The sequence below is a fragment of the Trachemys scripta genome, chromosome 8 (genome assembly GCF_013100865.1).
Source record: "Trachemys scripta elegans isolate TJP31775 chromosome 8, CAS_Tse_1.0, whole genome shotgun sequence".
NCBI lineage: Eukaryota > Metazoa > Chordata > Testudines > Emydidae > Trachemys > Trachemys scripta.
Window position 1 is genome coordinate 14,946,845 of NC_048305.1, and position 14,690 is coordinate 14,961,534.

The window sequence follows — 14,690 nt, forward strand, 5'->3', positions numbered from 1 at the left end:
ATATTTCAAAGCTCTATTGGTGACCTTAGCTACTATCCTTCAACTGACCATTGGGAGGATCAGTCAATGCAGAAGTTGTGTACACAGCAGAGCAGCCATACCGAGTCAGACTAATGGTCCATCTAGCTCAGCATTTTGTCTTCTGACAGTGGCCAGCGTCAGATGCTTTAGAGCAGGGGTAGTCAACTATTTTTGGTCAAGGTCCAAATTTCTTCGTCAAGGTATAGTCAAGGTCCACATTCCCGAGAACATTTAAAAAAAAAAAAAACAAACAGCAATAATGATGATAAATAAAAAGATTTCAGGGTCCATTCAAAAGCATCTGGGGGGTCAGGATTTGGCCTGCGGTCCACCTATTGACTACCCCTACTTTAGAGGAAATGAACGGAACAGGGCGATTTCCAGAGATCCACCCCATCGTCCAGTTCCAGCCAGGGCTGGCTCCAAGCACCAGTATAGGAAGCAGGTGCTTGGGGCGGCCAATACAATGGGGCGGTACTCTGTCTGGTATCGGGTGGCACATCCGGGTCTTCGGTGGCAGGTCCCTCATTTCCTCTCTTCCAGAGGAAGAGGAAGACAGGGAGTGAAGGACCTGCCGCCAAAAGTGCCACCGCTCGTCTTTTTTTTTTTTCTGCGCAGCTTGGGGCAGCAGAAAAGCTGGAGCCGGCCCTGGTTCCAGGGTCTACCAATTGGAGGTTTAGGGATACCTGGTGCATGGGGTTGCACTTCTGAACATCTTGACTATTAGCCATTGTTGGGCCTATCCTGCATGACTTTATCTAAATTATTTTTTGAACCCAGTTATACTTTTGGCCTTCACAACATTCCATGGCAACAATTTTTACAGGCTGACTGTGTGTTGTGTGAAGTAGTACTTCCTTATGTTTGTTTTAAACCTGATGCCTACTAATTTAATCAGGTGACTTCTGGTTCTTGTGTTATGTGAAAAAAGCCACACTGTGATAAAGAGATGAAACATTAGGAGTTCAAATTTTTATTCCTTGGCAAGAACATGCACCATGTAGACACAATACTGGTATGTACAATGTAACATAAAATTTATACATAAAATACAATGAATAATCAGAAAAAACACTTCCAACAAAGTTAGCAAAACAATAAATAGGGAGTAATTGTACAACTAGAATTTCTTGCCTATATACAAATGGGTGAACCAGAACTAAAGAGAAATAGCTATAATTTAAAGTGTGCAGACTACAGTATAAGTTAGTGAAAGGCACTACGGAAGATTCTCCCCCCACCCCCACCCCGTCTTCTAGCAATCCCAGGACCAGGAAAAAATTAAATGCAAAATCTGCTCTATTCAAAGCAGTGTTAGGAATGTAACAAACTGACAAAAGACCCAGGAAATGTCCGTGTTAAGGCCAACACTTCTGAACTGAGGAAATTGGGAGGAAAACCGACAGACACGCCCACACAAAAGAGCACGAGTTAAGGAAAGACTGAACTGAGACCAGAATAGCTGTATTGGCTAAAGCATAAATTTAAAAAAAGATTTTAAAATGAGTTATGGACAGAACAAGCCTGCAGATAATCCAAGAGCTGCAGGGTAAGTCTGTAGTCCAGATGCATATTTAGTAACTTTAAAAATAATAGCTACCCCTCTGATATTTAAAAATAATGCCCATACTCAGACAAACATTCAAACCTCTCAAAGCTTGATAAATATAAACTGAAACTACTTAAAAGTATTTCATTTCCAAGTTTCTCCTTTTTAATAGCAAGGGATTTTGTTCTCCAAAGCCAAAGCTGTGACCGCAAATCACAGCCAGCAAGTCTATCATGGAGCATGCTGGTTTTATGTGCAAATTGGTATAAAAGATAGAAGTGACACAAGAAGCTTCCTTTTTTAAAAACAAACAGACAGACAGAAAAGCTGTACAACGGTAGTTAAGAGGACAAGTAACATTTGTTTACCAGGGACTTGTCTTTTACAGATCTGTTCCACTACAGCAAATCCACTTTTAGCGTTAATCATTTAATGTTTTGGTATGGGTAGAATGGCTCACAATGGCACCTTCAAGGTGCCATAAATGGTGTGTCAGACAGACAATTTGGTAACATCATTTTTTAAAAGCACTGATTAAGGAGGAATTGTTTATTCGCCTAGTTGCTGGATCCTACTGCAGCAAGGTCATAATGGTATTAACTTTTAACATCAAAACCGAGGAACCCCAGATCTTGTATTATTGACATTGGCCCCAGTTCTACACTGACCACATGGCTCCAGAAGCCCACATGAAGCTTGGGCTTCCTGGGGCAGCAGAGGTTCTCTTGCACGGCCACTGGAGCAGGCCTGGGTCCATAGCAACGACTTCTGAGCCATTATGGTCTCTCGTCAGTCTTTTTAGCACGTATGACAGCATACAAGTAAAATAGGATGTTTAATCAAGTTTACTGCACATTCACAGTAAGATACATTTATGTACCAATACTTTAATTTTTCTTCAAGATGAGACACAAATACACCTCATTTTGGGGAAGAGCTTGATGAATTCCCTCTTATTTAAATACTGTGCTATAAAAAGAGAAATCTGCTAGAAGCTTTACTTAAATCTTGTATAAACTTAAAAACGATAGTTCCAATTGTTTTTTAAAAAAAACCCACGCAGCACAGTAAGTTTTGCTCCTGGGTGAAGACACTGAGTATGCCTATCCTGCAATTAAACACCCATAGCTAGCCCAGGTCAGCTGACTTGGTCGCACAGGGTTCGGGCTGCAGTGCTGTCAAACTGTGGAGCAGATTTTCAGGCTAGGGCTGGAGCATTCCCCCTTGCAAGGTCCCACAGCCTGGATTCCAACCCAAGCCCAAACATCTACACTGCAATTTTACAGCCCCCGAGCCGGAGTTAGCTGACACGGGCCAACCACGTGTGTTTAATCGCAGTGTAGACATTTGGGCAGATTGAAAGAAATAGATATTTAAAAAAGAAATGACAACAGAGCTTAGCCAGAATGCTACTGAAATTCTTCAGAGTTAAATATGTCCTTGTGAGACCAAATTTTAACTGCCAAACTGTGCATCTTACACTTGCATATAGATCCACAAGACACAGCTATTGGTCACAGGGCTAAGAAGGGGACATGAACACATGGTATTTTGATGCATTTTTAAAATATTTTGCACACTACAGAAAGAATATTTCAACTAACTGTAAGTCTTGTTACCAGAACGAATGCATTACACCTGCAGTGGAACAGTGCTACGCTTTTGTTTAGCGATTCCATCTTTTCACATCAGCAGTCACAGCTTTTTACACGCCATGCAACATTGTAAGGTTATACTGAAGTTATAGACATTAATAATCAATGGGTTTATGAAGATTTATGACATCTGTAACTGATGTGTTCCAGCACTAGTTACATAATATGCACAAGACAAAGGAATAATAATTTCTCCTGTATCACAAAAGCAATATATTAAAATGTTAAATGTAGCAGCACAGTTTTCAGGGGGATCAACTGAACTAGTAAATCAGCAGCCACTCAATGCAAGAGATAATGATTTTAGAAGAAATTAAGGTACTGTCTCTAAGTGTAATGGAAAACAAAAGACTACTTGGGTGTAGACAGGACCGACTTTTGTGCAGATGTTACTATTACGTGGAGATGGGAAGTAAAGGAAGCACCTCTCTATTTTAAAATATAAAGGGTCCAAATTCATCACTAGTCAATAGAGCATTGCCCCCAAAATATTGGGGCCAAGGGTGAGAAAGCTAGCCACAAGCTCTGAAAACACCTAGCCTGAGCTATATTATGGGTTTGTGACACTCTCTTTAACATAGTAGGATTTTATCTTCTCCATCCATATTGAGAGTAGAGCAATTCATACAAAAAAATGCAAGGCTCAGTTACAATCAGAGAGATCAGTTACACATCCTCCACCCAGTGCGAGCACAGTGAAGGCAACCGTGCAAAGCAGCCTTTAAAAAAGTAAAATATATTCTCTTGCATTTTCTTCAGCGATGGCTACCCTCAAAAAAGTAGTCAAAGAGTTGTTGCCTAGCGACTGTGTGCATTTAAACAGTAAATAAAAGGACAACATCACTTCAAATAAAATGAAACTAAACAGTTTTGTTTTCATTTGCACTGAAACTAAACAAAACATTGTCCCTTGCCCAGTGTTCTTGAATTTGTACAGTTTAGGTTTTCAAAACAGTCACTCTTTATGCAACAATATACAGTAAGTCTACATATGTCAGTTACTAAAGGAACAGAAAGACAATTAGTCATTTAATGTATGAAATTCAAACAACAGCTACAATTAGGGAGTATTTAAATAGCCAAGGAAGGGGGCTCAGTATTCAGATTGAGTTATATCATGGATTTATACCCACCACATGAAAACATATAACAATGCAACACAAGACAACAGTATAAGTTGCTACTTTATGTACAAAGCAGGACACAAAACAGAGTTATCAGGATTTAAAGTTCAGGGTCTATCTACCACACTGGGCTAATATTTTTAAAATTTAAACACATCTAAAGTTCTTGCTTTCTATACATTTCATTTCGACAAAGGTTTCCCTGCACAACACAAAGAGTGGTGTAATACATTGACAATTTCGCAACAACACATATATTGGTTTAACATATGTTAATATAACATACAGTATAAGGGTAATTAGAGAAACAAGTTCATTTTTGTTTACTGATGAGGCATTGTTTTGTAGCCCCTTCTGGTCAAATTGTGCCAGTTCCTCAATATTTTCTAATGAACTATGAATTTTAGCAAAGCATTACAACACACATTAATCTTTACTCGGACGCTGAATGCAGAACACCTACTGAAGCAGAGAGTCAATTACAGCTCCTGGCTTTGCTGAACGTTTTCTGTTTGGAGAGGAGGGGTGGAAAAAAAAAGACAAAACCACATTACTAGTCTACCAAAGAAAAGGAAGGGGTGACATTTTCCAAATCTAAAGAATATACTATTAACACTTACACAAGTTTGGTTTCTAGCCTCTAAAAATAATATGCTAAAATCTCAACAAAAGCATATTTAATATTTTAGAAGGATAACTCAAAATACACTCTATCTAGGTTTATATTTGGTCATCCATCAGCACCACCCTCATTTGGACAGGTGACTTATGTGTATTCTCGCATGTCACTTGTGAATTTGGCTCCCAAAGTGTATGCTAGCATAAAATACATCAAGTAGCCAGAGGAGAGGAATGTAGCAAGAACACACACACACACGTTTAAGAAGGCGTTAAAGTAGGCCATTTCCTAAGTCACTTAGGCTTGATTATGTGTCATTAAGAGTCAAATTTACACCGCTTTATGCCTCTTAACTTGGCCCCAAAAGTTAATGTTTCTTGCCAAAGCCAACTCTCCCATGATAAAACACTACATAGTGTGTGCAGTATGTTTTCTCTGTTGACTATAAATCTTCATGCAGTAGTCAGTTAAAAAGTATACCTTAAAATCTGCAGTATGTGTAACTTGACTGACTAACGATAATGTATTACATTTGCTGACATGGTGTTACTTTCCCAATCTTAATGTTGGTGGGCTTTTTGTACAATTAACCCAAACTGGAAACAGAATTAAACTTAGCAACTCCCAAACCTTGACCCAGACTGAGTCTCTACCTCATATCACCTAAGGAATGTTCTATTCCTCTGTGTAGGCTTCAGTGATTTTAGCATTGTTGAGGCATGTATTCATGTGCGTCTTCCATTTAATTCCATTCTCCATTTTATTTAAATACCACCTCAGTACCCCCACAAATCTTATACCCCTTTTTATAGCTCTCTGCAGATCTAAGACTATTTAGTTTGAGAAGTTAGTTTTTTAAATTTCAAAATTATTTAAAAAAGGGGGGAAAAAAAGAAACTGTCAATTTTTGAAAAAATCACAACCAGCTCTAATAATTTGATATCTTGGCAACAGAAAATTGTCCTTAAATCAATAGAGTATGCTTTCCAAGTATTATGGATTTTGATCAGCATTCACTGTAGTTCAATCACTTTCTATGTGGAATGCATTACAGCACTGCTGAAAGGGCCTGGGGTCCTGCTGTAATACATTCAAATTAAAGGGATGCCTAAATGCAGCCTACAGGACTGATCCCCGAAATAAACCTTTAGTTAGGACTTAAAATACTTCACATGGAAGTTCCCAATCACATACAAAACCATTTCACAAGAACTCTCACCTTCTACTAGTTTTAGGCCTTGATCTTCCTTTTGAAGTCCTCGGCCTCTCTAACTTCATCAAAGACTGCCTCAGGCTTTCTTCCGTGTAAGCTAGATAAACATGGGAAAGGTCCACCTCGAAGGGCTAGGGAAAGAATACATAGAATCCATTTTACAACTGTGAGTATATGTTCTTCAAGAAGTGTGCTTCATCAAAACACCAAAGACTATAAAAATCAGAATTTGAAAGTTTTACAGCAGGAGATGCAGCACATATGGGTAGGGCCCTACCAAATTCATGGTCCATTTTGGTCAATTTCATGGTCAGAGGATTTTAAAAATTTTAAATTTCATGATTTCAGTTATGTACATCTGAAATTTCACAGTAATTGTAGGGGTTCTGACCGAAAAAAAAAAAGAGTTGTGGGGTGGTCGCAAGGTTATTGGCAGGGGGTGGGGTTGTGATACTGCTACCCTTATTTCTGCACTGTTGCTGGCAGTGGCACGGTCTTCACAGCTGGGCAGCTGGAGAGCGGTGGCTGCTGGCCGGGAGCCCAGCTCTGAAGGCAGAGCCGCTGCCAGCAGCAGCGCAGAAGTAAGGATGGCATGGTAGGGTATGGTATTGCCACCCTTACTTCTGCGCTACTGCTGGCAGGGTGCTGCCTTCAGAGCTGGGAGCCTCACCAACAGCCACTGCTCCTTGGCCGCCCAGCTCTGAAGGCAGTACAGAAATAAGGGTGGCAATACCACGAGCTCCTTGCAACTCCCTTTCAGGTCAGGAACCCCAATTTGGGCAACGCTAGTCACCTCCATGAAATCTGTATGGTAAGGGTAAAAGCACACAAAAGACCAGATTTCATGGGGGGAGACTATATTTCATTGTCCTTGACGCGTTTTTCATGGCCGTGAATTTGGTAAGGCCCCACATATGGGTATTCATTGGCTTGTACCCTATAGATCTATACAGTTTGATCCATATTTAAGAAGAGACACTTACATCTTTTTCCTTTTTATCTGGTACTGGGGTCTGTTTTCTCATGTTGTTCCCTGTATATGCAACACATTTCTTAAAGAAAGAAAGATCTGTTAGCAAAGTCAACTATATTATAAGACTGATTTCACAATTGGGTAGGTTTATATTTGCTTCCAGCCTTAGTTCAATTAATCTGGGAGTTTGTGAGATGAAAGACCCACTTCGCACCTTTTACCCATCATGATAGTTAAGATTGTCTTGGATTAGAGCTGAGTGAAGAATTTTTTAAAAATCCATTCATTTCAAACCAATTTTTCTTTCTTTTTCTCACCAAAACAAACAAAAAAAAATATTCAAAATTTTTTTAATTTGGGTCAAATCAAAACATTTGACATTTTTTGTCTTGAAATGTGGATTCAAAACATTGTCAAAAAACAGTTCATTTTGACATTTCCAACATTTTTGTTGTCCAGTTTTTTTGTCAAATTCAATCCCAAATTCACAAATAATCTTAGTACCCCGAAAAATGTATTTTTCTATCTTTATTTTTTTTTTTTCTGCTCAACTGCAGCTGGGATGTTCTTTATAGAAATGCCTGAAGCAGAACTTCCTAGGACTAGCGGCTAAATTGAGCATTTACAGCTCTAGAACTTTTACTCCCCTGGGCAGTTTGCCAGTCTAATGGACTTCCGGGCATGATGCAAGATAAATATATATATACACACACAAATATATATTTCTATAAGCTTTCAGATGATCCTTTCTGTTCCAACAACATGGCTAGTAATATTGTTGGTGACAGCTGCAATAGCTTTGATTAGCTCATGTCAATGAAACACCAAAATCCTCAAAAAAAAAACCCTGCCATAACATCTGGAATAAATAACAAACCCATCACAGAGATCTTGCAGTCTAGTCTTATTACAATTCCCTGCAAGTCCTAAATTTCTCTTGTTTAAAAGACGCTCTATTGTGATGATACAGTATGTTAACTGAAGTACCTCTGCCCTGTTAGAAAAGGTTTCAAGCAGTCTGCAGCCAAACAATAGTTGCCACAAAGGGGACAGCTCATCCCCTCACCTACTCCGTTTATTCTGACGAGGGGTGAACTTCAAATTGGAACTTGCAGTTTAATAGTATTAGGCAGAAAAGGGGTTGCATCCTGGTTTGCTTTAGGAATGCCAGAGAATTAGGAAAGTCAGAGAATTAACTGCAAGAGACACGAACACTACATGTTTTAAAGTGTAAAAGTCAGGAAGTGAAGACATGAAGGTTATCAGAGTAACGCTGTCTCTCCGTTATGGCACAATCTAACTAGCCAATGAAAACTGTATAGCTAAGGTTGCGAGTTAGCATGAGAACCCTCACTTTCATTTAATACCCCGTGAGAACCTTTGCATTGCACTAATGAAGCTACCTGCATCTATCAACTAAGCTTACCAACTGCCATTCTCCAATGTCTTCATTCCAGTGAACATAGTTTTCAATCATTTCCTTAGAAGAAATAAGAAAAATAATTGTTTTAACTCTTCATACACTCTAAATACATCTTCCATAAGGCACACCCAAGAGATCCTGGGCAAAGTGAATTTAACAACAGCATTAAAGCCCTGTTAAACATGGCTCCTCCTCAAGTCAATTTAATCAAGGCTAGTTCACTAATGTGGATGACCACACCATGTTAAAAAACCACACACACACACACACACACTCTGAAGGCCATGGCCTATGAGGATAGGTCCACATTGCCATAAAAAAAAAAAAATCTCTGGCAGCAAGTCTCAGAGTCTAGGTCAATCGACTGAGGCTAAAAATTGCTGCGTAGATGTTTGGGTTCAGGCTGGAGCCCAGGCTCTGAGATCCACCCTGCTTGTAGGGTTTCAGAGCCTGGGCTCCAGTTGAAGCCTGAACATCTACACTGCAATTTTTAGTCCCACAGCCCAAGCCTGAGTTAGCTGAACTGGGCCAGCCATGGCCATTCCGTGGATCTTTTATTGCAGTGTAGACATACCCTTACCCTGAATCACCTGTTCCAGTGCATGTAGGAATATTCTGCACGTGTACAGGTCTCCAGTTATGGTGATATCATTAAGATAGTTGTCCAGGTGTGAAATTCATAAAAACAAAGGAAAAATGCTTTGTGTGTTTTGTACTGGGTGGTGTGAGGTATTTAAAATGTCAGATACAATGAATCTCAGGGATATCATATACTGGGGAGCCAAGAGAGCACTACAAAGATAGTGAAAGATGAAAGTTCTAGGAACTGTCAAGTTGTGTGGCTTTTAACATCAAATACTGCTGCTAACCGCATCTTCATCCCTAGACCAAAACAGGTCCTGAAACATTCCATGAGCCATTCTGGCAAATGGATCAATTTTCATTAATATTCTTGTGGTGAACTGATAGCCCTGTTTTGGGGGGATCTACACCAGTTTTAACACTTTGCCTTTGGGTAGGCTACATAATCTGGCTTTGTGCCATGTAACTCCTACTCCCTTTTGATGGGAACTGTTCATCCTGAATCAATAATGCTCTTTATAGTAGGAGGTCCAACAGGAGATCTTCATTTCTGTGAAGAGCAGAGTGAAAGATGAATATTTAGGGGATGCGTTGGCAGAGTTTGGGCCTGTAATTCCCTGTTGGTGCAATCCATCAGCTATTTGTAACCACCGTTGTCCAAAATCTGCTTAGTCCCAGGGTGAAGCTGCCACAGTGGACAATTACAGGTATATATTTTCCTATTATAGAGATGGCCTTCAATTTCAGAAAACACTTCAGATCTTTTAGACAGAGGGTGATGAGGAAGTGGATCCTCCTCAGATAATCAAATAATTGCTTCATTTTATCAATATACTCAACCAGGCTTTTCAAAGCATTACATAAAGACTACAGGGAGAAAGGTGATTGTGAAGCCATTCCGCTTAGTGAACAATTGTAATGCTCACCAGAAACCTCCCTCTTGGTATTTTCAAAAGATTGATTCAGTCACATCTGGGGTCTCTGATTCTCATGGTTTTTGACAGTGATCTAAAACTAATATGGAAATGTGGCAGAGCTGCACCTGGTAGTATGTTCGTATAACTGCATTGGTCTGAAACAAACCTAATAACCTTGATTTTACTTCTAATTCCATTTTATTAGAGGTTTTCTGTGTTTTATAAATATTCCTTTACAAATATATACGTAAGTTAGAATCTTATGTGGCTCATTATTTTTGTGTGTGATGCTATTCAACACCTACTAGCTCTAACAAACTGGATACAGAGATGAGGTGCGCTGAGCCACTCCCACTACTGATGGGGACAGAAGGAATCAATGCGTGTCTCTAACATTACTAAAAACCCCAAATCCAAGACTAGGCTTCCTTTCCTTTACCTGGTAGTCCTGAGGAATGAAGTTATCTATGATGAGCATTTGAAGACGAAGCTCTCTGCTGAGCTGCCGAATATTCTCCAGCAATCCTTCAATCTCTCTCTGATGTTCCTGTTGCAGATCTGCCATCTATGGACAATAAAGCAAGCCATCAGGAAGCTAGAAGTAGTTCAAACATGAAAGCCTTTTAAAAAGTTGTTGCTCTTCATGGAAGGATGAAAGGCCATCTCCATTTAAATTCATAGGCAAAATGAATTCTTTTATTCTAAACTATCCCCAAGAATTGATAAATTAAACATACCAGCTCAGACTGGCACTTTTTGGCTACAAGACTTCTGCAAATCCCCGCTCTGCACTTGTTGGAAGGAACCAGGAGCACAGCAGTCTAGGTACATCCTGCTCAAGGAAGGGGGCCTGCACACCCTAAAGAAAATCCCATTATCCAACATACTACTATGCACCACAGGCAGCTGCAGGAAGCAGCTCTCGGCCTGAAGACCTCCTGCAGCATGGGCTACAGGCACCAGCCAATAGACATTCTGAGTTCCCACAGGTTGGCAGGAGAGGGAAAGAAGGTGGTAGCCAGGTGGCACATGATTAGGGGATCCTGGCCAGAGGGATAGGATAGGGTAAAAAAGCTACAGAAAGGAGAAAAATATGCTATGGAGATGAAAGGTCACAGGAGAGAAAGAGGAAAACAAACAAGAGTGAAATTTCAAGGCGCTACAACTAAGATAAATTATTAATCCCGTATTCTGTCAAGTTATTACATTACTTTGACAGAAAAGATAAAGACTATTCAAGTCAAGCAGGAGCAGGGGATTGTGCAGAGTGTGTCGGCAACTGATGATTTTATAACGTTTAGCGATAACTGGTTGTTTTATTAAAGCTCCAGCTCCCAGAGTCATATGAATGAGACCCTCCGCTTTCATTTCAAAGAAAAAAAATTCTCACCCTCATTAGGGTGACCAGTTGTCCTGATTTCATAGGGACAGTCCTGATATTTGGGGCGGTGTCTTATATAGGTGTTTATTACCCCCTGCCCTGATTTTTCACACTTGCTGTCTGGTCACCATAGCCCTCATCGATTCAGAGAAAAGCTTGAAGATGTAACCCCCAGAGGCTAAAATTACTAGTGTTCAGTTAGTTCTCTGAAAACATATCAACCAAGAGGTGCTTTATAAAGACACTGGCAAAGAACTTTTCCAAGGTTACACAGTGTAGGCCACAGTATTTCCAAAACAGACTTGTTTAGTTATATTTATAAACTAACTCTTTTGGACACGGACCTCTGATTTTGCAGCCATTAGCATTGTCCAGACTTTCTTCAGCTTCTTGGTCTTGCCCTGTGCCTCCTCCTGCAGGCTGGTGTACTTCTCCTCAATGTCCAGGCGCTCTTGCTGTTTGCAACATTTAAAAACAAAAGACAAAACACAATTTACTATTGTCAGAGAAGCATTTGGCTGTGGTATAACCAGAGGAGAAACTACTTGGCGTAAGTGAAGTGCCGGTTCTGCCTACACCGATCTGTCTCACACACACCCCACTTTTACTCCCTGCTATAAAGCTAGTCCTTGCACAGACTTCCGTACCAGAGCACTGCCTACCCATTTCAGGTGTCAGTCTCTAGAAATGTTGGCACCAGCTCCTGCCATAGCTTCCATATCAAGTGGGCGCACAAGGCTGAGAGAGGCAGGGCCGGCTCTAGGCACCAGCACTCCAAGCATGTGCTTGCGGCGGCACTTTCCAAGGGGCGGCATTCTGGCCCTCTTTTTTTTTTCCCCGCTTGGGGTGGCAAAAAGCCGGGAGCCGGCTCTGGCCAGAGCCCTGCCGCTGGAGAGCCAGAGCATCTTCCCCTGGAGCCGAGCCCGGGCTGCGGCGGCGAGAGGGGCTCCCGGAGTGTGTGAGGAGCTGGGGAGGGAGGGATGCGGGGCCCGAATGCGAAGCGGGGTCCTGCTGCCGCCACCGCTGCTGCTCTGAGTCTCCCCAGGGCGGTGCGGCGTTTTTCCGCCCGAGTGGGCTGTGCAGGGCACCACCGGGCTGGGCAGGGGATGTGGATCCCGGCTTGCGCGCTGATAGGGCGTGTGGCTGGGCAGCCCGAGCTGCCAGGGAGCTGCCCCCTCCTGCCCCCGGACCCAGCCCGCCGCGCACCTCCCCCACCTCAGCTCCGCGCTGCTTTCCCTGGGCCCCCACAGCGCCAGGGGCGGGGAGAGACAGAGCCTGGCGCTGAGTGGGGCATACTGCCCCGCTGGGGGAACCCTGCGGCTTGGGCACCTGGAGGTCAGTGTCCGTCCTCTCAGCTCTGCTTGTACGGGGCTGGAGAAGCAGCGGTCAGCGCCTGCCGCTCTCAGCCCTTGCACTCCCCATCCTGCTCGCAGCCTCTTCACTTGTACCTCCCCACATCGCTCCTTCACCGAACCCCTTCCCCTTGTACTCTTCCTTCACCCGCATCTCTCCCCTTGTACTCTCCCCCAGCCCTCTCCTCCCACACCTCTCCCTTCTCCTGCACCTCTTCTCCCGCAACCCTCCTGATAACCCTCAAACCTTGTACCTGGAAAGGGATGGGGATCTAGTAAAGGGGGGTCAGGCAGAGGAGCGGGTGTGGGGGTTATTGGGGGCTCTACACTGGCAGAGAAGCGGGGTGTGATGTACTCATGGAGGAGGGTGGAGGAGGAGGGGGTAAGTCCCTATGCCTTCCATGTGCATTTGGAGCACTAAAGATGATGTTGCGGGGGACGGGTGGGGGTGAGATTATACTAAAGTGAAATAAAAATAGGAGAAACGGTTTGATCCCCACTGCAAGTGTAAACGGGGATTGCTGTGGTGAACGAGGTCACATTTGGGGGGGAACCCAGGGCTGGGGCGGCAGGGGTGCAGGTGGAGGGGGAGAAGAGAGCCCAGGGCTGGGGTGGCAGGGGGTGCAGGTGGGGAGGCACTGGGGGGGGTGCCCAGGGCTTGACTGGGGAGCAGCCAAAAATTTTTTTGCTTGGGGAGGCAAAAAACCTAGAGCCGTCGCTGGAGAGAGGCAATGGAAGGTGAGCACAATCAGTCCTGTCTGTTAAAATCATCAGCACTACAATAAGAAAGCTGATCAAACCTCTTTTTCCTCAAGCTCTTTGCGAAGCTGCTCGGCTCTTTTCCTTCGCTCTTCAAGCTCCATGTTAGATTCCTCTAGAAGTTTCTCCTGCTCCTCAGCTTTTGCCAGCAAGTCCACACCTCCCACAATCACCTTCTTCTCCAGAGCTGATAACTTCTCCAGCAGCGACTGGTGTTCCTGTCTGATATGAGAGAGAGACAGGGAGTGGAAGACCACGTATTCCAGGCTCTCTCTAGTGGTGGGGCCTGGCCTGAACAATGGGCCTGGCCTGTGGGCGGGAGGGGGCCTGAACACTCATCTTACTTTTGAGACTGTAAGAATAAGAAAATACAACTCACTGGAAAGAGTTGCAGCTAAAGTCAAACAGGGCAGCTGACACTGAACAGTCTCTCCTGCTGCAAATCCTCCCTTTCACTGGGGGCTGCTGGGGCACCAAGATCAGGGAGACTGTCTCCTCCTCTACTTTCAGTGCTCCCTCTGCTGGGGCCCAGGCAGCATGGAGACCCAGGAGGAGAGAGAATAAGTGGTGGCAGCAGCAGCTGATTACCTCAGGGCCTTGGTGGCAGGGAGAGGAGAAAATACTCACAAATGGAGGCCAAGGGAAGACAAGCGGGGATCATGGAGGCTTAACACGCAAGTCCATTACCTCTCCAGCCCTTGTCCCACCAGCCATGTGCCTCATCCACCTGCTTGCCTTATGCTCTGCCCCGAGGCCCTGTGAGAACTCACAGGTCACTTTCCAGCTCCAGCCTGGATCAGTCTTTCCACATCAAGATAAGTTCTGTGCCCAGAATCAAGCACTTCAATCTCATTAAACTGTATGGCAGTAAAGGCTGTTATGATGGTTCTTAGTATTTTAAATGTGGATGCTTTTCTTTTTTTAAGCTCTCTCTATGGCTGGCTGAAATTTTGAAAGACAATTTTTAAAAATGCAGGGTTTTTTTTTTTAAATTGGATTTTCTGACCAGCTCTAATCTACACAGGAAACTCATTTGCTTTAATGGCAGGACATGAGAGCATTCATTTTGTGCATCACTGATTTAATCAACCAATTCATTTTAATTTCCACCAGTCACACATC

The 14,690-nt window shown here is 42.9% G+C and overlaps 1 protein-coding gene across 4 annotated transcripts in view; it reads right to left on the reverse strand.

Annotated features, from left to right (window-relative positions):
* Window positions 1–971: 971 nt before the first annotated feature.
* Window positions 972–14,690, reverse strand: part of KIF3A (kinesin family member 3A) — a 41,688-nt gene continuing 27,969 nt past the window's right edge. For all 4 annotated transcript variants that reach the window (XM_034778346.1, XM_034778345.1, XM_034778344.1 and 1 more), the window contains 7 exons: window positions 13,610–13,790; window positions 11,802–11,912; window positions 10,516–10,641; window positions 8,581–8,634; window positions 7,165–7,233; window positions 6,188–6,312; window positions 972–4,857 (listed from right to left, as the gene is read on the reverse strand). In XM_034778346.1, the coding sequence (XP_034634237.1) occupies window positions 4,809–4,857; window positions 6,188–6,312; window positions 7,165–7,233; window positions 8,581–8,634; window positions 10,516–10,641; window positions 11,802–11,912; window positions 13,610–13,790 (715 nt within the window). In that variant the 3' untranslated portion in view covers window positions 972–4,808. The remainder of the gene's footprint in view (window positions 4,858–6,187; window positions 6,313–7,164; window positions 7,234–8,580; window positions 8,635–10,515; window positions 10,642–11,801; window positions 11,913–13,609; window positions 13,791–14,690) is intronic.